The following is a 22,818-nucleotide window of genomic DNA, read 5'->3' as shown; positions in this document are numbered from 1 at the left end:
AGATGCTGTAGTTCGTGGCCGTCAGCTTCTCCAGCAGCACGGCAGTTCTGGACTGCTCCATCCCTGCAGCTCACCTCCAGCACCCACGGCTAGATAACTGCCACCTGTACTCTTGCGCAGCTGGAGTGTGCTGGGCCCATAACCCTGTCGCGAATTCCTCGCGGCGCTTTTAGCAGAAACGCTCAGAGTCCCAGGGTTTTCCAGTGCAGTCTTTTTAATGTGAGCTATATACAGGTATTTACAAAAACAGTCCATACAGAGTACCTGCTCCTTAAGGCAAACGAATACTCTCCACCACAGCACCACCATACCACAGCACAACCACCACAACCACAGTTACTGTTGAACAGGCTTTCCTTTTTAAAACAGGTGATAGCCAATCACATTAATCACACTCCTGCTGAGTCACTCTGACCCAGCACTTCACAGAGTATTGCATCATCCTGCTGAAGCCTGCAGACTTACTCAGTATCCTGCGAATCCCAACAGTTTGCCCACAAATCTTTCCCTATAGACCAATATTTGCATTCTTCTTGAACATTCTCCACAGTTTGAGAAAGTTCCAGGCAGCTGTAAAAGTTATAAACAGTTCCATGAAGTTTTTAAAAGTGCTCATGGTTATGAGTAGTAACGTTACATATACGATGTTTCCAACTTTTCATTTTGGGGCGACCTTTTTCCATAACTGAGAATACTTAGTCCCTTTTCCAGTGTTTCTAAGCAAAAGTGCATCCCTTTATGATACAGGAAACTGTTTTGGGGGAAGAAGAAAAAAGTCAACAAGTTGCACCCCTAGTGCCCACACAAACACAGAGACACGCCTCCTTGGCACTGCCTGCTTTCATCCACATGCCTTGGGATATGTGTGAGGGTGCTTCTGAGCATGTACAAAGTACCCCCCATACACGAAAACCCTGTCTCCACCGGCTTATCACACAGCTCACCCATGAGCATGCCTGAGTCTGGATGTGCAACTGGAGAGGGTGAGAAAAACAGTCACCCTGAACCAAATTTGAAAATTGCAATGGATAGAGAGGGGGGGAAGGATTAGATTCTCAATTATACTCTCTATTGCTTCATGTAGGTTATCAATGGAACCCCTGAAAAAGATATGGCACACAAATGATTCCCAAGGATGGGAATAAAATCTGCTTCCAGATTTCTTTGGGGAAACTCCTTGAAACTCTTGCACAGATGGGAGAGCAGGAGCTGGTCGCTCGCGCATGCGCCTGGCAGGGTCCTGGCCTCGTCGTGAGCAGCAGAGCTTCCCGCCGTGGGGCTCACGGCGGACTCCCGAGAAGGGCACGGAGGCTGCAGCGCCTGCTGTCGCTTACTCCAAAGTAAGTGTGTACGCACTTACCTGGGACTAGTTGGCCCGATCTGACTCAATGCACTTACTTCTGAGTAGACATTTAGGGGAGGGGGTGAAATGTTGCGTCTGCCTGTTGCGCCAACAAGGAGAGGGCGCTTTCTTGCAGGAAAATCGCCAGGAAAGTGTTGTTCTTATTACACCTGTTGCTTGAGAGAACTGCCAGCACGGCAAGGAGGCAAGGTGCGCGCCCAAAGGGCGGCAGACCCGTGTATGGCTGCGCATGTGTGAATGTGAAGTTGCGTGCAGTGGGCGAGAGACGAGACCTGCAGCCAGGGAGAAAGTGTGGTTCCCACAGGCTTTCTCATGGGAAGCGGGCAAGGCAGGGAAGAGGCGCTTGCCCTCCGAGGCTGCAGCAGCACATGATACAAGAGCGAGCGCGCAAGAGGCGTGAGCCACCCGTGCACACCAGGCACAGATGGCAGCAGCGGCTCCCTCCGAAAGCGAGGGGCGGGGATTCGTCTTCTGATGGTATAGGCAGCAAGGAGCCAAAGACAGCTCCCGAGCGTGCAAAGGGAAGGCAGTGTGGTGTGGCGGTTAGAGAGCTGAACGTGGGGGCCGACCTGATCTTACTCAGAGCAGAGCCATGAACATTATGGGACACAGAGAGAGTTTGGTGAGAGCCTGCAGTTCTATGATTCTTTGAGAGCAGGAGAAGGACTTTTCCCTACCCGCTTTCTCAATGCCATCCATCATTTTTTAAAAAAATATCTTATATCTATAAAAACATATCGGTTCCAACAGTCATACAACAGATCTTCTCATCTTATACAATATTTTAGACTTCCGTCAACACCTCTGATGATTTCCCATTCTTTATCACTTATTCTGCATTTCTTAATTTCTAGATTACATTTAATTATCCTTAACTAATAATGCTTTTCATAGTCTTTCTTGCAGTATTTCAAACTATCCACCTTACCAAACTTCTAGCAGTCCTACTAGCGTAATCTGTTCATCACAATTACTTTTCAAATAGTTCATATATTTACTCCAGTCTTCTATGAATCTCTGATCCCGCAGGTTTCGAATCCTTCCTGTTAATTTATCTAATTCTGCATAGTCCATCAACTTCACCCTCCATTCTTCTTTCGTTGGTAGTTCTTCTTGCTTCCATTTTTGTGCCAATAATATTCTTGCTGCAGTCATTGCATATAAAAACAATTTACAATCCTGTCTATTAATATCATCTCCTACAATGCCAAGTAAAAATGCTTCTGGTTTCTTAATCAATGTATATTCCAACATCTTTTTCATCTCATTATATATCATTTCCCGGAAGCTTTTCACTTTTTTACATTCCCACCACATGTGATAAAAAGGTCCTTCCTTTTCTTTACATTTCCAACATTTATTACTTATTTTATACATTTTAGCTAATTTTACTGGGGTGATATAACACCTATACATCATTTTCATCACATTTTCTTTCAAAGCATTGCATGCAGTAAATTTTAATCCTTCCTTCCACAGTTTCCCCCAAACTGGGAGCCAATGTAGGTCTTTCAAGACCAGTGTTATGTGGTCTCGGCAGCCGCTCCCAGTCACCAGTCTAGCTGCCACGTTCTGGATTAATTGCAGTTTCTGAGTCACCTTCAAAGGTAGCCCCATGTAGAGCACATGGCAGTAGTCCAAGCGGGAGATAACTAGAGCATGCACCACTCTGGCGAGACAGTCTGCAGGCAGGGAGGGTCTCATCCTGCGTACCAGATGGAGCTGGTAAACAGCTGCCCTGGACACAGAATTGACCTGCGCCTCCGTGGACAGCTGAAGGAGAAAAATAATCATTTCCTTAATAACAATTTAAATAGCGTATTTAACTAAAACAATAAAATTATAGCATATGTATCCATGTTTGTTAACTGATGTGGTTAAACGTGGGTTTTTTTTTGGTTAAAAAACCCCAAAAAAACTTAGACTGAGTTTTAGCACACATGAAAGACTTAAAACAAATACTTCTTTCCTGATGAATAGCCTTTGGACTATAATGTAACTTAAATAGAAAACTATCTTTAGAAAGATCTTTCCTCCAAAAGCATTTTATTTTAAAAATCCAATTTAAATAAAAAACAGATTTTTTAATTATTCTTTTTTAAATCATTGATTTTTATCCACCCTGTTGGGTGTACACATTGAATGTGTCATACCTGGAAAATACCTCTTGCAAGAGCAGCCATAGGAGGTGCGCTCTAGTAGAGGCAACTCCAATGAATTTCATTTAAGATTTCCCATCGTCCTCAGCTTGGCTATGTGCCCTGGTTCTTCTTGAAGAAGAGACATTCATCATGAGTTCTTCCCTTCTCCTTATCAGACTCTTGTATAAAGAGGACTGTCAAGGTAGGGAAAGATGCTCCACCTCGTAATAATCCTAATTGTTTTAGCTAATCTCTTGGCTGAAAGATAGAAAACTAATAGTTGTGTGCCTGCTTCTTAGCCTAATCCTGTTTCTTCCCACGTGAATGCAGTTCTATAGAGTAACACGAAAGACACCCTAACTCAGGCTTCCTCAACCTCGGCCCTTCCGATGTTTTGAGACGACAATTCCCATCCTCCCTGACCACTGGTCCTGCTGGCTAGGGATCATGGGAGTTGTAGGCCAAAAACATCTGGAGGGCCGAGGTTGAGGAAGCCTGCCCTAACTCCTCAAGATGTTGAACTTGCTCCAGCTTCGGAGTACCTGCTATAAAAGAGATAACGCTAAGAAAGTCACGGTGCTCCAAAGCGTCACCAGTTGCATCAAGTTGCTTTAGAGAGAGCATTCATGATCATCCTTATCACATTACAGAATTGCTTGGCGACTAAGCAGGGAACAGCACACGGAGATAAAGGGTGAAGCAAGTACTCTGCAGCCTGTGCCTCTCCCATCCCTGTGCATCATGAGTTCAACAAGTACAGAATGTAATGCAACCCAGCACAGCAAAAGCAAGAGGGGCAGTCGCAACACCTCCGCAAGACCTCCTCATACTCTGGACAAGATGATGGTGGGAACTGCTTCTGAACCCTGTATCCCCTCCTCCTCCTCCTCCCTGCCACACAGCCTTAATGATAGAAGTATGGATGTGGAAGTAGTTGACCTCACTTGCGAAACTTTAGAACCTATAGTTGTTGATCTTACGCAAGACGATTCTCTTGTGCTAGTTGGAGAGAGTGGGCAGCAGCCCAATAGAGAGTTCAGACCTCAACCATTGTCTGACAGCCTCATATTTAGTGGTGGTGGTGGTGGTGGTGATAGCAGACACACACAGAGTGGTGCTCTTGCCACTAGAAAGCTCCCCAGAGAAGTGGGAAGGAGGGAATTTGCAAGATCCTCAGGCACTTTGAGTTGTGGAATTTGCATAGACAGCTTTGCAGAGATTGTGCAAAGCGGACGGCTTATAGTGTCAACAACATGTGGCCACATCTTCTGTAGTCAGTGCCTCAGCAATTTTCTTAGGTATGCTAACTTTTGCCCAATTTGTAGGAGGCATCTCACTCCAAAGGAGTATCATCCAATTTATATGTGAAGACATGGGTGTTCCTGAACACAGTCTAATGTGGCCTTCATAAACATGAGTGAACTCCAAAGAACACACCAAGTACAGTATATATGACTTCAATATGACAGTTAGCAATTTCACGTTTTTTTCCAGTTGGCCTCCTTGTAGTCCAGTTGTACTGTTTCAGCTTCGTTTTGCTTTAAGGTTTTCGCAGCTCACATTTTTTGAGGTCTGTAGACGTTTGAAGAACAGCTTGGAGGATATGTCTGCTGCTGCCACATTGCTTTGTGCCGATATCTCATTTCTGTTCTAGTTCTGTTGCTGCTTTGAGAAAAGACTGATGTTGATTAAACTCATCTATTCAAGACTAGGCTAGTCATAGTCATCTATGATAATACAACCTGCAGCTTCTTTTTGCAATTTGCCTGGTAAAAACCAAAGCCAACCACTCACTGGTGGAAGTCTGTTCCACATCTACTTCCTTTCTAGTGGCAAACCCCTCTTTCTGTTGATGTAGCCCTAATAAAGACCAAGGTTTATACAACACTGTGGCTCATTTCTAACGCTGCATGCATAAATGGTTTATTACAAAGAACTCTTGGTGGTCTGAGTCTTCTCTTGAAGAGAATACAGCCATCATGTTAGATCTGAGCAGCTTTCCCTGTCCAGGCATATGCTTAAGGAGCAATTCATAGTGGAGTCCGTACCAAGGTTGCCACGTGGGGCAGAATCCAATCGAGATGAGCTAAGCCATTTATGTGAAACACTCCTTAAATGGTTGGAAGAGGATAAAGTAATTCTCTGCTTTTGAGAAGCGCTTTGCTGTGGGGAAGCTGCACCCATAGGGCCATGTTTCAAGCAGCAAGCATGTAAGACTTGAACCTCGCATGATGAAGTCAACTTGAGTTGCGGTGACTCCCTTTCTCAGCCCTGTCACGTAGTCATAGTGGAACTATGAATGGCTTGACCTGTTGAACTTTGGGATGCTGCTATACTAATAGGTCTAATTGCTTTAAAACATTTTATGTTGATAACTCTTAAATGAAAGACTTTGTCTTAAATGTATAAAAAATGCCTTCCAGTAGCACCTTAAGGTAAAGGTAAAGGTACCCCTGCCCGGACGGGCCAGTCTTGACAGACTCTAGGGTTGTGCGCTCATCTCACTCTAGAGGCCAGGAGCCAGCGCTGTCCGCAGACACTTCCGGGTCACGTGGCCAGCGTGATGAAGCTGCTCCGGCGAACCGGCACCAGAGCAGCACACGGAAACGCCGTTTACCTTCCCGCTATAAAGCGGTACCTATTTATCTACTTGCACTTAAGGGTGCTTTCGAACTGCTAGGTGGGCAGGAGCTGGGACCGAATGACGGGAGCTCAACCCGCCGCGGGGATTCGAACCGCTGACCATGCGATTGGCAAGTCCTAGGTGCTGAGGTTTTACCCACAGCGCCACCCGCTTCCCTATCCAGTAGCACCTTAAGAGACCAACTAAGTTTGTTCTTGGTATGAGCTCTCATGTGCATGCACACTTCTTCAGATACATGAGCACACAAAAGCTCATACCAATCACAAACTTAGTTGGTCTCTAAGGTGCTACTGGAAGGCATTTTTTTATTTTGTTTCGACTACGGCAGACCAACACGGCTACCTACCTGTATCTTAAATGTATGCCAGCCAATCTTCCGTTGGTAGAAAACATGGGCTATCCAGCTAATCAGCAGCATCTCACCAGGCCTTAATCGGCTGCGGTGAGTCTCATAATATTTCCCCCCATGTTTCTTGTTTATTCGATTTTAAGGAGTCTCGTAACATAGTGAAACCTCACCCGTGACAGCTTGGAGGGCCAGTGTTACGCTTCCAGTTCAGCACTGGATTGAACATCTTTTTAAAAAGGGAGGCTTCCTTAGTCTCCCCGCAGCCTGCTGCAGGGGCCTAGCTGCACACACCCCATATTAGACTTGCACATAGCCTGGCAATCATGTGGCATGGTTAGGACTTCCACAGATGGCATTGTCTCCGTGAACATGGGCTGTGGGGATCAAATCCTCTGTGCAAATGCGTCTGGTGTTACCAGAACCCATATGCACCCCCAGCTTTCGAGGGGAGCTTAAGACAGAGTGCTCAACGGAAGGTCATTTCCATTCATCCCTACCATCACCGTTTCTGTTCTGTTTGCACAGGCACTCTTACTGAAGAACAAATGACACTTTGCCCAGGGAGGGACCTTGGTAATATGGTGCCCTCCTGGTGCCTTCCAAAAGCCAGGCAGGGGAGGGGTCAGGCTTGGGGAAGGATGCACAAGGCTCTGGTGGGGTCCTAGAGCCCTCTCATCTCATTCCCAAAGCTGGGAGAGTGCTAACTAGGCTTGGGGAAGGAGGCAGGAAGGCTCCCTTCTGGCCCCCACATCCTGTGCAGGGGAAGAGCTTCACTGCCCTAAATCCACCTCTGCTTTGCCTCGTGTTTCAGTTACCAGGAAGGCATTTTACCCATTGGAGAAAGTTGCACAATGTATTTTGGAGGTCACTTCTTTGAGTCGTGATGGGAAAAACTGAATTCCTGTGCAGAATCCTTAATGCGCACCAAACTGGAGGGGTACAGCAAGCACTACTGTTGGACGATGCTGTATGGAACCTAACACTTCACCAGTCTAGTCGTTGCATAAAAGTTCCAGCAAAACTATGTGTTCGGGTGCCTCGACCCTTACACAGTTTCCTGAATCCTTGCAGTGATCGTTTTTTGGGGGGGTGGGGGTGAGTTGTCTGGTGGCAGATGAAAAACGGCACCCAAGTTAGCAAAATGCAGTAACCAAAACTACATCTGCATAATGGACTGTTCTTGACGGTAGGCAGCAATTGCCATGTGATACCATGACAAGGATAGGAGAATATTTAGCAAGTGAGTCAGAGCTTACAGTTGCCATATTCAGATGGGTTATTACATGCTCTTGTTTGACTTGAGACTGGACACCTCCCCCACAGGACACTACACTATTACTTTTGGGGTACATAAATAACAGGTGGAATAATTGGCAGAATTCTCTGCTAGGTTTTGTGACCTCTGCCATTTCTCAAGGACAGGGTCACAGACATCTGAACACAATTTGTTACACAGATTGATTTATTGCTCAGATAAGCGTCCGGCACGCTTCCCATCGTGCAGCTCTGGCAGGCCTCTGCATTCCAAAGTCCACATTCCTGAGCAAAGCAGAGATCAACAGCGGCAAGAGAAAGACTGCAAAAAACTCCAGAGCATTCTTCAGTGTGCTTAAATAAAGTCCACTCAGGATCTTAGCAGCTAAAAGCAGTTTTATTTACAGCAGACTATCCATTATCTATCACAGCGAACAGCATCGTGAAAACACGTCCTCTCTCCTCAAAAGCGAAAGTAGAGAGAAAGAACAAAGGCTTGAGGCTCTCGGAAATGACGAACCTCCCCCCTCCCAACAGTAGGCAGGGCGTACACTCTGAGCTGTTTAACCCTGTAAGCTCAGGTTCTCCTCACACAATTGACCTGCATTTAATAAGAAATGAGTTCTTAAAGGACTGTCAGCGTTTATTTGTGGTTTTCCTTTGGTGATGTAGATATAATTCATGTTTGTGAGGTGCCCCCTCCCTTTTTACGTGCTCCTGGCTCCTAGTCAAGTAACCAGTTCATGTTCTGTAATTCACACAGAAATCTTCAGCACCACAGGGCAGGTGTATCTGGTACTGAACACTTTTTGCCTGAACAGATTTCAGAAAAACACAACAGTTCTTGGTATTCAACGTTACCTGTTGAGTTACTCTACTCTGAATCATGGTGAGTGCAAGGGTGTTGTAACCTATGTATTCACACATCACCATTGACTTTCTGACTTACGGTTGCAAGATGCTTGTGACCATTGCTTCATTTCTCCCCCTTTGCTCCTGGCACAAATAGGATAAACAAACCTGGGAGCTTTGTTTTCCCCATTACATCTGGTCATGGTTTGTTGCTCCCTAACAAGCCACAGTCAGCAGGCCAGCCATAAGCAGGGACTTCAGATTGGCTGGCAATTGTTGCTTATTATGATAAGGCCACAGTCCCGGGTTCAGACGTGATGTGGTGCCAAGGCCTTGTGCTTTGCTTCTCCTGCTTGCTCCAAGAGAGAACAGCATGAGGAGCAATTGGGCAGCATGTGCTACATAATGCATTATAAAATTACTCCTGATGGCCGCTGTATGTTTACAGCGTCTAGGAAGCTGCTTTGTATGCAATCAATCACAGTCTTCACTTAGACTAATCTGCATAATAACAAATCACCATTTCGCAGGGAATTCATGTTTTAATGCTCCCTAATGGCAAACTCCTTGCTTGTAGAAATATCTTTTTAAATCCTATCCAAATGGCATGTCCTTGTCTCAGCTCCTGAATTACCATTACCAAAATGTAGATCTAGGAAATTTCCACTTCCTGCCTACCTTGGGAAAGATCGCGCGCCTATTTATGACCTTTAGGTCATCAGCCCTCCCATCTCGACTCATGGAGATAAAGGATACTCTATGGTGGTTCCACTCTCTCCGCACAGTGAGGGTATTTAAGGACGAAACAAGGAGGCAATTGGTTCCTTGCATAGAGTCAAAGCTAATGCGGACAAGGGAAAGCAAGCTTAACACTAGAAATACTAACTGCCTGAAGGAAGAAAAGAATTCTGTAAGCCTAGATTTACAAGACCTGAAGAAGAGGCTAATGAGTATAAAGACTGAGATTTCTACCCAAAATATAAGGTCAGTAGAGCCTAGAGCACAATATTTAAAGAGGTCCAACAGCTCCTTATACCATAGAAAGACATCAGTGCAACTCCCTGTTTCCTTTTCAAGCGACACCGAAGTAGATGAGGAATTTGGCGCCTCCGACATTTCTATGGCAACAACACCTAAAGAACTCTACGTTGCTGACAATCTGGAGAAATCCAGCACCCAATCTACATCTGGACCTTTGCCTAATGTTCCAAAAAATTATCAGAATGATCAACTTTCTCTACTGTACTCCTGGCGAGACAGGATGGACAGATCTTCCAAACTCGAAGCTGGCTCTTTGTTGGCCAGTGACCCACATTTTATAGCACATGCCTCATTAATACTCCCACAGCCACAGATAGAACCAACAGTCCTCCAATCAATCCAGGAGGGAGAGGGGGATTGACAGTTAACGAAACACCGTGGGACCGCCCTCCCCGCTTGGGGTGCAGTTGGTTGGGTTTTATCTTCTAGGGATACTTACCCTATCAAACCTTCACCTCTTCCCCTTACCATTTTGACCCAGGAGTCCTGGCCCAGGGATGACTTGTCAGTGAGGGGATGTTACCCCTCTATTGGGGAGGCTAGTATGGGGTCTGGGATTCCCACTATTGAAGGGCTAGGGAGGAATGGCGGTGGGGCTAGATATCACTATCGGCAAAGGGTTTTGAGATGCAGTGATGCTCAAACCCCTTCCAATCTACGTCCCATCCCAAGGGACGAGGGTAGGGCAAGCAGGGATTACCCACCTCCGTCATTGGTGTTGTGCAATGCCAGGTCCATAGGCAACAAAACCGCCACCATGGGTGACTTTTTTGTCTCGCAGGGGATTGACCTGGCTTGCGTGACGGAGACCTGGGTACGGGAAGGCGAAGTAGTCTCCCTACATGAGATAACACCCCCAGGCTTCTCTGTCCTCCATCAATCGCGGACTGTGGGTCGGGGGGGAGGAGTAGCGTTGTTAATCCCGGAGGATTGCTCTTTCAGAGCTCTGCCAGCACCGGCAATCTCCGGCATTGAATGTGTTGGTCTCGTGTGGGGCACCAAGGAGAGCTTGGCTGTCTAGCTGGTGTACCGACCACCCAGCGCACCGGCAGCCACCCTGTCAGACCTGCTGGAGGTGGCGGCGGGCTGGGCCTTGGCGTTCCCAAGCCTATCGGTTTTGGGAGACTTCAACGTCCATGCCGATGCCGCCCCCTCCTCACAGGCTCTGGACCTAGTGACTTCCATGGCAACACTAGGGCTCTCCCAGTTTGCTTTGGGCCCCACTCATCAAGCAGGCCACACACTGGATCTGATCTTTGGTGCTGGCATAGATGTGATCATGCTCCCCCCGTGGAAGTGCCATGGTCTGTTCACTACGCTCTGAAAGCCAAGACTGACTTCCCGCTCCTCCCCTGCTCAGGTGGCGAGCCTATTTGGGCTCGTCCGAGAAGGCTGATGGATCCTGATAGATTCCGTCAGGCCTTGCGGGACCCTGCTCCTCCTGGCGACTCATTAGATGACCTTGTCGAGGACTGGAATAACCCGCTCTTGGCAGCCATCGATGAGATCTGCGACCCTGTCGAAACCAGGCCCCTTGGTTTACTGAGGTGCTCCGGAAAATGAAGCGGGATCTCAGACGGCTAGAGCGGGTATGGTGACAGACTCGTGACGGAGCTTCAAGAACATCTTATAGGACGCTTATGAAAGCCTATGAGATGGCTATGCAAGCTGCTAAGATATCTTACTTTGCAGCTTCCATTGCATCCGCTAGCTCTCGCCCGGCACAACTTTTTAGAATAATTAGGTCGATAATGTCCTTAGGAGGACAACCAAATTTAAGCACAAATTCGACCCACAGCTGTGAGGCATTCGCAAGCTTTTTTGCGGAGAAAGTCCTGTTGCTCCGCCATGACCTCCCTGCCAATTTAGATACAGTGACTGAACTGGAGGCCCCTTGACTGTCTTCGGGTCCAGTGTTCGACCATTTCAATTGGCTACTCCCTGCTGATGTGGATAGATTCCTCCAAGCTGGTAGGCCCACCACCTGCCTCCTCGATCCATGCCCGTCTTGGCTGATTAGGGCGTGTCCAGATGTTGCACGGACCCCCCTGGTTGAAATTATCAATTTGTCCCTTGGCACGAGGACATTCCCAGGGGACCCGAAGGAAGCAGTGGTGTGTCTGCTCTTAAAGAAAAACTTCACTGTGATAAAGATGAATGTATTGCCTAGAATGTTGTTTTTGTTTCAGACATTACAAATTGTAGATAAGATGGACTGTTTCAAGAAGCGGCAGAGAGATATTTCTAGATTTGTCTGGCAGGGCAAGAAGCCCAGAATAAAATTTAAGATATTAACTGATGCCAAGGAAAGAGGTGGATTTGCCCTGCCAGACCTTAAACTTTATTATGAATCAGCAGCTTTTTGCTGGCTGAAAGAATGGCTACTTCTTGAAAACACAGACATTTTGGATTTAGAAGGTTTTAACAATGTATTTGGATGGCATGCATACTTATGGTATGATAAGGTCAAAGCACACAAAGGATTCAAAAATCATATTGTTAGGAAAGCATTGTTTAATGTTTGGATAAGATACAAGGATTTATTGGAAAATAAAACCCCAAGGTGGCTGTCACCAATGGAAGCAAAAGCTCTGAAAAGGCTCAATATGGAGGCCAAATGGCCGACATATTGGGAAATTTTGGAGCAAGAAGGAGATAAATTGAGATTGCAGAGTTTTGAAAAATTAAAAAATAAAGTGAGAGATTGGCTTCATTACTATCAGATAATGGAGGCATATAATTTGGATAAGAAAATAGGCTTCCAAGTGGAAAAGTCAAAATTAGAAACAGAATTGTTAGAACCCAAAACTAAAAATTTGTCAAGAATGTATAACTTGCTGTTGAAATGGAATACTCAGGATGAAACGGTGAAATCTGCTATGATTAAATGGGCACAAGATGTTGGACATAATATTATGTTCGCTGACTGGGAACAGTTATGGACCACAGGTATGAAATTTACGGCATGTAATGCCTTAAGAGAGAATATTATGAAAATGATATACAAGTGGTACATGACCCCAGTCAAGCTTGCAAAAATTTATCATTTGCCCGATAATAAATGTTGGAAATGTAAAGAAACTGAAGGTACATTCTTTCACCTTTGGTGGACGTGCCCAAAGATCAAGGCTTTCTGGGAAATGATATATAATGAATTGAAAAAGGTATTTAAATATACCTTTCTGAAGAAACCAGAGGCCTTTCTTTTGGGCATTGTCGGCCAACTGGTGCCAAAGAAGGACAGAACCTTTTTCATGTATGCTACAACAGCAGCAAGAATACTTATCGCAAAGTATTGGAAGACACAAGATCTACCCACTTTGGAAGAATGGCAGATGAAGGTGATTGACTACATGGAATTGGCGGAAATGACTGGCAGAATCCGAGACCAGGGAGAAGAGTCGGTGAAAGAAGACTGGAAGAAATTTAAAGACTATTTACAGAAATATTGCAAAATTAAGGAATTTTAGAAGGATGTCGGATAGAAACTAAGAGGTTTTTAGCTGTAATGCTTTTAAGAGATATGGAAGAAAAAAAAAGGGTTAAAAATTGGGTAAAAGATTAACGGTAAGGATTTGCTGAACCAACAAACTGAACTGGAATACAAAGAAGGGAGGTATGAGGAGGTCCGGGGAAATAAGAGCAAGGAAGATAGGTTATGGAAAATTATTGTGCTTTTAACTGTTTTATTTTGTATGTTTTTCCTTATTTTCTACTTTTTTGTTATATCTTAAAACTTTATACTTTTTTCTTTATTTTGTATTTTCACGTATTTTTTGAAACTTTAATAAATATTATTATTAAAAAAATAATAAAGAAAAACTTCACTAGATCCTTTAGACCTATCCAATTACCGGCCAGTTTCAAATCTTCCATATCTGGGTAAGATAATTGAGAGAGCGGTTGCTGATCAGCTTGGTAGGTTTCTGGAGGAAACATCGGCTTTAGGTCCATTTCAGTCCGGGTTCCGTCCTGGTTTCGGGACCGAGACGGCTCTGGTTGCCCTAACAGATGATCTACGTAGACAACTGGATCGAGGCGGGTCAGGACTGCTGATTCTTTTAGATTTGTCAGCAGACTTTGACATGGTCAATCATGATCATCTGGACCACCGCCTTGTCGACGTGGGGATACAGGGCATAGCTGTGCTCTTTTATCTCTGGTCGGGGACAGAGGGTGGTGCTAGGGAGGGAGATGTCGTCGTGCCACTCCTTGGTGTGTGGAGTGCCGCAGGGCGCAATCCTCTCTCCGATGCTTTTTAACATCTTTATGTGCCCCCTTGCCCAGATTATCCAGAGCTTTGGGCTGGGCTGTCACCAATATGCTGATGACACTTAGCTCTACCTGCTGATGGATGGCCGCACCGACTCGGCCCCGGACACACTGAGCAGATGCTTAGAAGCTGTGGCTGGATGGTTTCGTGGGAGCAGATTGAATCTAAATCCTTCGAAGACAGAGGTCCTATGGCTGGGTTGGGATGGCATGGGGATGAGGGACCAACTCCCTTCTCTTGCGGGGTCCAATTAGTGCCATTGCCTTCTGTTAAGCGTTTGGGTGTAATCCTTGACGCCTCCCTTTCCATGGAGGCGCAGGTTACAGCAACAGCCAAGGCGACATTTTTCCACCTTCGCCGCATCAAGCAGTTGGTCCCTTACCTTTCCCGCCCCGACCTGGCCACAGTGATCCATGCGACGGTCACCTCCAGGCTTGACTACTGTAATTCGCTCTATGCGGGGCTGCCCTTGAAACTCCAGCGGGTGCAGAATGCTGCAGCGAGGCTCCTCACGGGGTCTCTGCCGTGGGAGCATATTCACCCAGTGCTTTTCTAGCTGCACTGGCTCCCAGTGGAGTACAGGGTCAGATTTAAGGTGCTGGTTTTGACCTTTAAAGCCCTTCACGGCTTAAGACCTACAGGACCGCCTCTCCCGGTATGCCCCACGGAGGACCTTAAGGTCCATAAATAGCAACACCCTAGTGGTCCCGGGCCCTAAGGAAGTTAGATTAGCTTCAACCAGAGACAGGGCCTTTTCAACACTGGCTCCGGCTTGGTGGAACGCTCTGTCTCATGAGACCAGGGCCCTGCGGGATCTGATTTCTTTCCGCAGGGCCTGTAAGACAGAGTTGTTCCACCTGGCCTTTGGCTTGGAGCCAATTTGATTCCCTCCCCCTCTTTCTTTTTCCTTTCTCCTCCTGTGATGAGGCTGCATTTTAATGTTTCAATATTTTAATGCTGTATTTTAATCTTGTTTTTAAGTTGTATTCATTCAACTTGTTTTAATTATTGCTTGTTAGCTGCCCTAAGCCTGGCCTTGGCTGGGGAGGGCGGGGTATAAATAAAATTATTATTATTATTATTATTATTATTATTATTATTATTATTATTATCTGGGCACAGATATCCTTGTAATCCTGGTTTCCATGTGGGCAGCAAGGTGGGAATTGACCATGCAGAAGCTGGTATTGTTGCAGACAAGCCTCACGGCCACACACCCCTTGTTACCCTGCAGGGGCGGAGCAAAGATGGCTGTTAGTGAGCAAGCAGGAAAGAGGGGGAAACTGGTTGGCAGAGATTAGAAAAACAGATAGACAGACAGAAAGATCGACGTAGGGAATTCCGCTGTCAGGGTCTACTCCCCATCTTCCCCATGATGCCTGTGCCCACTGTCTCCCTCATCACTTCCTTGATGCGGCTGAGCTGGTCCTTCCTGACAAAGATGAGCAACATCATTCCGACTAGACGCACCAGCTGCACCTAGAAGTTGCAAGGTACTGGGATGTCTACCAGCTCTGTTCATTGCTTGCTGTCCTGGGCCGGTTGGATGCAGATAGGAGTGGCAGGTGGCACCAACTGGGGATCCCCCAAGGGAAGAAGGTTCAGAGCCAGGGAACTGGTGGGGGAACAATGACGCTGAGTCGTCCGAGGGAGAAGAGGGAGCAGACTGTGAGCAAGAGGAGGTGTTGTAAACTGAAGAGGCAGGAGGGCAGGAAGATTCTGTGGCAAACAGCAGCCCAGAATCCGAGGCAGAAGTGGAGGCTGGAGGCGGGGGTCAAGAGGCAGAGATCAGGCAGGCTGCTGAAGAAGCCAGGGGGTCTCCCCATCCTGCTGCGATCAGCTCCCCTCCCTGCTGGTCTCCCAGAACACAGAGAAATTAAGAGGAGGGAGCAAAGACAGGCAAGGTGTCAGAGTCTCAGGTTGCTTGGGAAGGACCAGGGGGAGGAGGAGACTTCAGAGAGTGGTGGGAGGGTAGCAACCTTCAGCCTTCACAGCTACCTCACTGGGGCAAGATCTGCTGGGAAAGGTTTCTGTGATCACGAGGCCTGCACGGTTTGGGTTTCTTTGAATAAAGAATGTTGGCTTCTTTTGAATAAAACACCACTGACACCAGGTGTTTTTTTCTGGCTGACCTCCTCCTCCTCCTCACTCCAGCTCCTGACAGCTGTCTGGCTGCTGAAGAAATGGGTGGGGTTGGACTTACTTTCTTGTACTTGGATTTGGAACGCAAAGCCTTTTCCACAGCTGTCAGCCACTCTTGCTCCTTTGTCGAGTCCAAGTAGAAGAAAGCCTCTGTGCTCAGGTCCAGCTCCTGGAACCTAATGCCAAAGTGCCAAAGAGAAGGATGTGGAACTGCAGGAATAGGACTCCAATCGGAACAGACGGGCTGGTTAAATATGCAAAGACAACAGGAGTGTGCAAGGGCAGGCAAGATCAGGACCAAGAACAAACAAGTAATACCAGCCACTTCTTCCTCAGCTTAGCTATTCTGGGCCCCAAAGGAGCTTTGCTAATGAAAGAAAAAAAGCTTTTTCCTTGTATTTTTTAAGATGTGTCAGCCAGCCTGATATTTAAGCACTATCCCAGTAGCCACAGGCAACCAGAAATTCTTTGAAGGCAAGTGAGTTGGTTGATCTCTCCATTCTTCATTCACCTGGCAACCTGGTTTCCAGGCTGGCTTTCCGAGAGCAGAAAACCACCTCTCAGATCTGCTGTGCCAAGCTTGTTTGCTAGAAGATTACCCCGTGACACCCTTGTCCTCTTTGCAAACCTCCTAAATGGCTAACCTTCTGTGTTTCCATGCTGGCCATGAAGGAATGGGCATTCCCGACTCTGAAAACAGCACAGAAATACAGCCTGTCTAGTAAAGGGGTAAAAAGAGCAAGCTAAACAGCCTCTGTAAAACAGTAGGATCTGAAGCTGCTAACCACATACTGATAAACATATCATAAAAGCAGACATGAAAAACAAATGGCCACTGGGTACTACTAACGGTACGACGAAATAACCAAAGCAAAAACTTTGTTTGAAGTAGTAAGCTTAGCATTATAAGGATGACCCACACCAAGTGTTGGGGGGGGGGGTCACACCTCCCTGTCCTCCAGCACAGCTTTTAGGAGGAGTTCCAAAGGTTTTGCTTCAGTTTTGGATTAACTGCATCTTGTCACAATGTCTGAAGCTGCACAAACCGCTTCATTTGAACCATGGCTCATTGAAACAAGCCAACTTCCAATCGTGGGTTTACAAAGCTGGTAAAATTAACCACCATAGGATCTGGACACACCAAACTGTGGTTAATTTAAAATCCAAGTGGAAGCTTCCCAATAGGCTTGGGGTGGGGGAGAGGTGTGCAAACCTGGAGGAGAGGCTGCTGTCCTGATCATAATATGAAGCCACGGCTCAGTATGTGGCACCTAGGAAAATTGCCCACCACAACTAATACTTTCAATTACCCACCCATGTGGCCTGAGTGAACAGGACAGACTTTGCCTGGCACCCAACAATAAAGCTGTCATGTAGATGTCGCTTTCTCCAGCCCCAACTCTGATACAGGTTCCACTGGTGTTTGCACTTTTGCATGATCTGACCTGAAATTCTGGGTGTTGACATATTCCTTCTCTCTCTTGGCGAGGACGTGCTGGATGAGTCCCTCTCTCTGTCCGGACTGCGTATGTGTGGAAGGCACAAAGAGCTTGCGCATAGTGTGGGTCATTGGGGTTGCTTCTTGCTCATGCTCTCCTTGTCACGGATACGCCTCAGGGAGATGAGAACAGAACTCAAGTGGTCCTTAAAAGCAAGGAGGCGGGAGGGCACAGTACACCTCTAAGGCAACTTACAGCCTGCTTGGTGGCAGCGGTGGGGGTGGAGGCTCCCGGCGGGCACTCATTTGCTGATTCTGCAGGTTTCTTTCCTTCTCCTCGAATCCCAGAATTCCTGAGAGAGGAAAAGACTTCTGAGGTTAGAGAGGCTTCAGAACCGTTTGGGGAAGTTTCGGGAAAGGAACTTAGAAAATACTTAACTGCAGGAAAATCTTCCTGCCTCCTCACAGCACCACATTTGCCGGACAATTGCCTCTCAGCTTATGCACGTTAGGAAGGATTGTGAAGGCAACAGGTCCTCCCCTCAAGGCCTTTTCCTCTAAAGGAGGTAGACTGGTCTTCTCCAATCCTCTGGCCACTGCTGAGTTTTCCAAACTTGCTGGCATATTGAGTGTAGCACCTTAACAGCATCATCTTTAACAAAATTTAATAGTTCAGCTGGAATATCATCACTTCCACTGGCCTTGTTATTAGCAGTGCTTTCTAAGGCCCATTTGACTTTGCTCTCCAGGATGTCAGGCTCAAGGTCAGCAACCACACTACCTGGGGTGTATGAGACATCCATATCTTTCTGGTATAATTCCTCTGTGTATACTTGCCACCTCTTCTTGACGTCTTCTGCTTCTGTTAGGTCCTTTCCACCTTTGTCCTTTATTATGGTACTCTTTGTATGAAATGTTCCTTTCATAGCTCCAGTTTTCTTGAACAGATCTCTGGTTCTTCCCATTCTGTTGTTTTCCTCTATTTCTTTGCATTGCTCGTGTAAGAAGGCCCTCTTGTCTCTCCTTGCTATTTTTTGGAAATCTGCATTCAATTTCCTGTATCTTTCACTATCTCCCTCGCATTTTGCTTGCCTTCTCCAAGTCCACCTTTCCTTTTGAAGCAAAATGTCCTTGAAATGGGGGAGAAATGCCCTGCATGAAGTCTTGGGTTTGCAATTTGGGGAGAGGGAAGACTGTCTGTGGCGCTGGGGAGCGGGCAGGCTGGCGAGGCCCCCTAGATCTAGAGGCCCTAGGCTTCAGCCTACTTAGCCTATACATAAATCCGGCCCTGCCTGTGTCACAGTGAGCACAGGCCCATCGATCACGTGCAAGGCATTCTGCGTGTTGGGAAGGAGCCTCCTGTTCTGGGCCAGGGGGAAGAGTGACACCAGCAGAAGACTGGGTGCTGGGGTCGAAGCTGATCCCGGGGAGCACGTGAGGAGTCAAGGCTTCCCGCATGAAGGCCTCGCTTCCCCTAGAAGTCCCTGCCTCCTGGTCTGTGTTCGCTTTCTTCTTCAGGTACAGCGCCAGCATGTTCTGGATGGTGCACCTGCTTTTGGGGGAGAGCTTGTCGAACTGGTCCACACTAGAAGAATAGCCATGAGACGGGTGAGACTCCTGCAAGGCGTCCCCAAAGTCAGGGGAACATAAGCGCATTTGAAGAGCCTTGCTGGGTCAGGCCAAGGCCCATTCAGTCCGACATCCTGTTGGCATGTAGTTGGTCCACCACAATTGCAAGATTATTGCATCCTTCAGGAATGGTGTGTCCAGCTCCATCTGAGTCATCATCCAGGCACGCTGTGGAGCTGCCTGGATGAGAGATGGGCATCTTCGGCCAGTCAGGGGTGAAGAGCTGGCAAGATCCCCTGTACTGAGCAGAAAAGCAAACTCTTTGGCCTCCGAGATCTCTCCCAACTCTCAGCAGCCCTCACTGTGAGCCGTACTAGAGGAATTTTGTCCTGCTTTTGCTGAGCTACAACACAGGAGCGCACCCCCAGCTGGCCATGATGTGGTAACCCTGGCGAAGCATTGCAGAGCAACTGAGAAAGCAGAATGATGTTTGCGTGGACAGTCCATTAGAAAGCTGCACTATTAAAAGGACTTAGAAATATGGTCAAATTTGAAGTTATCACTGTTAGGCCGAATTGCTGTGATAAAAATGAACGTATTGCCAAGGATGCTGTTTTTGTTCCAAACATTGCAAATCTTGGACAAAATGGATTGTTTCAAGAAATGGCAGAGAGATATCTCTAGATTCGTCTGGCAGGGCAAGAAGCCTCAAATAAAATTTAAGATATTAACTGATGCTAAAGAAAGAGGTGGATTTGCCCTGCCAGACCTTAAACTTTATTATGAATCAGCCGCTTTTTGCTGGCTGAGAGAGTGGCTGCTTCTTGAAAACACTGATATGCTGGACTTAGAAGGTTTTAACAATGTATTTGGTTGGCATGCATATTTGTGGTATGACAAGGTTAAAGCACATAAAGCGTTTAAAAACCATATTGTTAGAAAAGCATTGTTTAATGTCTGGATAAGATATAAGGACTTGTTAGAAAATAAAACCCCAAGATGGTTGTCACCAATGGAAGCGAAGGCTCAGAAAAAACTCAATATGGAGGCCAAATGGCCGAAATATTGGGAAATTTTGGAACAAGAGGGAGACAGAATAAAACTGCAGAGCTTTGAAAAATTAAAAAACAAAGTGCGAGACTGGCTCCATTATTACCAAATAATGGAGGCATATAATTTGGATAAAAAACTTGGCTTCCAGGTGGAAAAATCAAAATTGGAAACAGAATTGTTAGACCCCAAAATTAAGAATTTATCAAAAATGTATAACTTGCTGTTGAAATGGAACACTCAGGATGAAACGGTGAAATCATCTATGATTAAATGGGCACAAGATGTTGGACACAATATCATGATGGCTGACTGGGAACAGTTATGGACCACAGGTATGACGTTTACGGCATGTAATGCCTTAAGAGAGAATTTAATGAAAAAAATTGTAAAAATTAATGAATGTTAGAAGGATGCTGGAATGAAGTTTATATATATAACATTTAGCAGAAATGTTATAAAGAATTAAGTAAAAATAGACTGTTAATGGGCTAAAGGGGAAAAAAATAAGGTTAGATAGTGTTAAGATAAATTATGGGACAAAAACTGGGAAAGATGGAAAGGATTTGCTGAAATAGCTAACTGAACTAGAATACAAAAAAGGGAAGTGTGAGGAGGTCGTCGAAACAAGTAAATGAAAGATAAGATATGGAAATATTGGATGCGTTTTTAATTGTTTTTGTTTTTGTTTTGTTAAGATAAGTAGTGTTTTCTGTTTTATATGTATTGTATTGTTTTGCTTTGTTTAACTTTTTTTCTTCTTTCTGTAATTTCTAAACTCTTAATAAACATTATTATTATTTTTATAAAATAAGAAAGCTGCACTATTATTGCATCGATAGCACAATGCAGAATACGGCCCCCCTCCAGGCAAAAACATCCGTCTGGAGGCACAGTAGCTTTCATTTCGGAGGTTGTGGCTTTACATCTTCGCATTTATTTACTTATTTGTTCATAATTATTTATTTATTTCATAAAATTTATACACTACCAGATGCTAAGAAACATCAAAGCCGTTTACAGAAAGATAAAACCATAAAATCAGGAAAAACCTACAGTACATTAAATGCTGAAAAAGTGAATACCAGAATAGATCAGAACTCACTCCCAAGGTAAGGGGAAGAGACATGGCTAAGATGGCAGGACAGCTTACTCTATGGTGTTAACCCCTTCATGCACTAATTAGACTGAAGCATGTTGGTTATATGAGACTGGTTATCCCGCACAACATGCTCTCACGCAACCCATGCCCTCCAACTGAAAACCCATTTCCTGGACAATATCAACATTGTGTTTTGTGCCTGTGAACTGCACAGTGAATATTTTTATTAGAAAAGAAAACAGCCCGGTGTTTCAGCTTCTCAAAGTTGTTTTATTCAGTGCGCTGCTACAGCTTGTCACACCCAAATCCTCCAAAGGAATCTGCCAAAGTGCTTTTCCAGGCAAAAGGGGGCAGAGGGAGAGAAACCAAGAACCTCAAATTCACTAGACCAGGGATGGGGAATTCTGTGGCCCTCTAGATGTTGTTGGATTCCATCACCCCTGACCGTCGGCCATGCTGGCTGAGGCAGAAGGCCATTGGATCTGGAAATATCTGGGAGCCCACAAGATTCCCTGCCCCCGCCCTACACAAACAACCAGGCACTCAGCTGTGAGGTACACCTCTTACCGGAGGGAGGGTCACTCCAGAGGCAGCTGTGGCATGAGGGTGCTGGATCATGCCTTTGTGGGCACACCTGAGGATTAAAGAGGACCCCCTAGGAAACGTGCTTGGAGATCTTCCTTACCACGTGGCTCTCTGGCAAAAGCAGAACAGTACGAATGGCCATATGGAACCACACCTCAAAGCTGGATCAGACTTCCCAGATCCTGTAGCCTACATCAGGAGGAAGACTGGGGCAGAGGGGCCTAGAGTCGGAGTCAGAGCTGCTCTTAGGGCTGCATGTCTGAAGCATGGGCAGAAATCTTTGGGTGTGAGGTTGCATGGGGCTGTCTCTTTGTGTTTTGGTGATGCCAAGCCGCCAGCCAGCCAGAGGCAGGCAACCAACTGGCTCCAGGGGCAAGCTCCTTTGCAAATCCAGTCTGACTTCACCAAATCCAATGACAGAGTGACCATTCGGCCCGTGTTCTGCTTCGCTGTGAAATGGCGTGTGTTCCTCAACCCAGAGAACCTCTCGTTCAACGTCAAGCTGGTCTAAGGAAGAAAAGCATAAGAGTTAGTCTTGAATCCCCACACACATGTGCTGGGAGATGCCTGCACACCGCACATGGAAAGCACCTCTCCTCCCACCCACACCCAAAAAGTCCTGGGAACAATGGTTTGTTAAGGGTGCTGGGAATCGTAGCACTCTGAAAGGAAAACTAAGGTTCTTAGGATGCTTTGGAGGGGGTGGAATGTTGAATACACAGTGGCCACATGGACGGACAGACACACCCACACCCACACATACCCCAGCATAGCTTCAACTTTTAGCACAAAAAGTCTTCAGCCAGATGTCATGCAACCCTTTGGCAGGGGCAACTTATCATTTTATTGGTTTTCCATAACAATTAAAAAGGCAGACAATCTTGCAAAGGAGTGTTGCCATTTAAACTGCTGGTGTGACGTAGGAACCCGAACAAAGAGAAGGAACCAACTACGCTGAGTCTGCTTCCGATTGCCCTTGTTCTCCACCTCCCTCTATCCTAACCAGCCGCAAACA

The 22,818-nt window shown here is 46.1% G+C and overlaps 1 protein-coding gene and 1 pseudogene across 2 annotated transcripts in view; one reads left to right on the top strand and one right to left on the bottom strand.

The window, feature by feature from the left end:
• LOC308467619 (inositol polyphosphate 5-phosphatase OCRL-like) overlaps positions 1 to 21,945 on the bottom strand; it is a gene marked incomplete at both ends in the record, with an annotated part of 181,993 nt that extends 160,048 nt beyond the window's left edge. The window contains 4 exon segments of the mRNA XM_080989359.1: positions 17,468 to 17,631; positions 17,634 to 17,671; positions 17,754 to 17,850; positions 21,936 to 21,945. Coding sequence (XP_080845485.1) covers positions 17,468 to 17,631; positions 17,634 to 17,671; positions 17,754 to 17,850; positions 21,936 to 21,945 — 309 coding nt within the window.
• Positions 4,214 to 4,872, top strand: LOC308467773 (E3 ubiquitin-protein ligase RNF4 pseudogene; annotated as a pseudogene). Its single transcript has one exon. The product of its transcript is annotated as an E3 ubiquitin-protein ligase RNF4 pseudogene (transcript).
• Positions 21,946 to 22,818: the final 873 nt, after the last annotated feature.

Source organism: Podarcis pityusensis (assembly GCF_964106645.2).
Source record: "Podarcis pityusensis genome assembly, chromosome: W".
Taxonomy (NCBI): Eukaryota; Metazoa; Chordata; class Lepidosauria; order Squamata; family Lacertidae; genus Podarcis; species Podarcis pityusensis.
The sequence above is the reverse complement of the archived record's forward strand: the minus strand, read 5'-3'. Positions and strand labels throughout refer to the sequence as shown.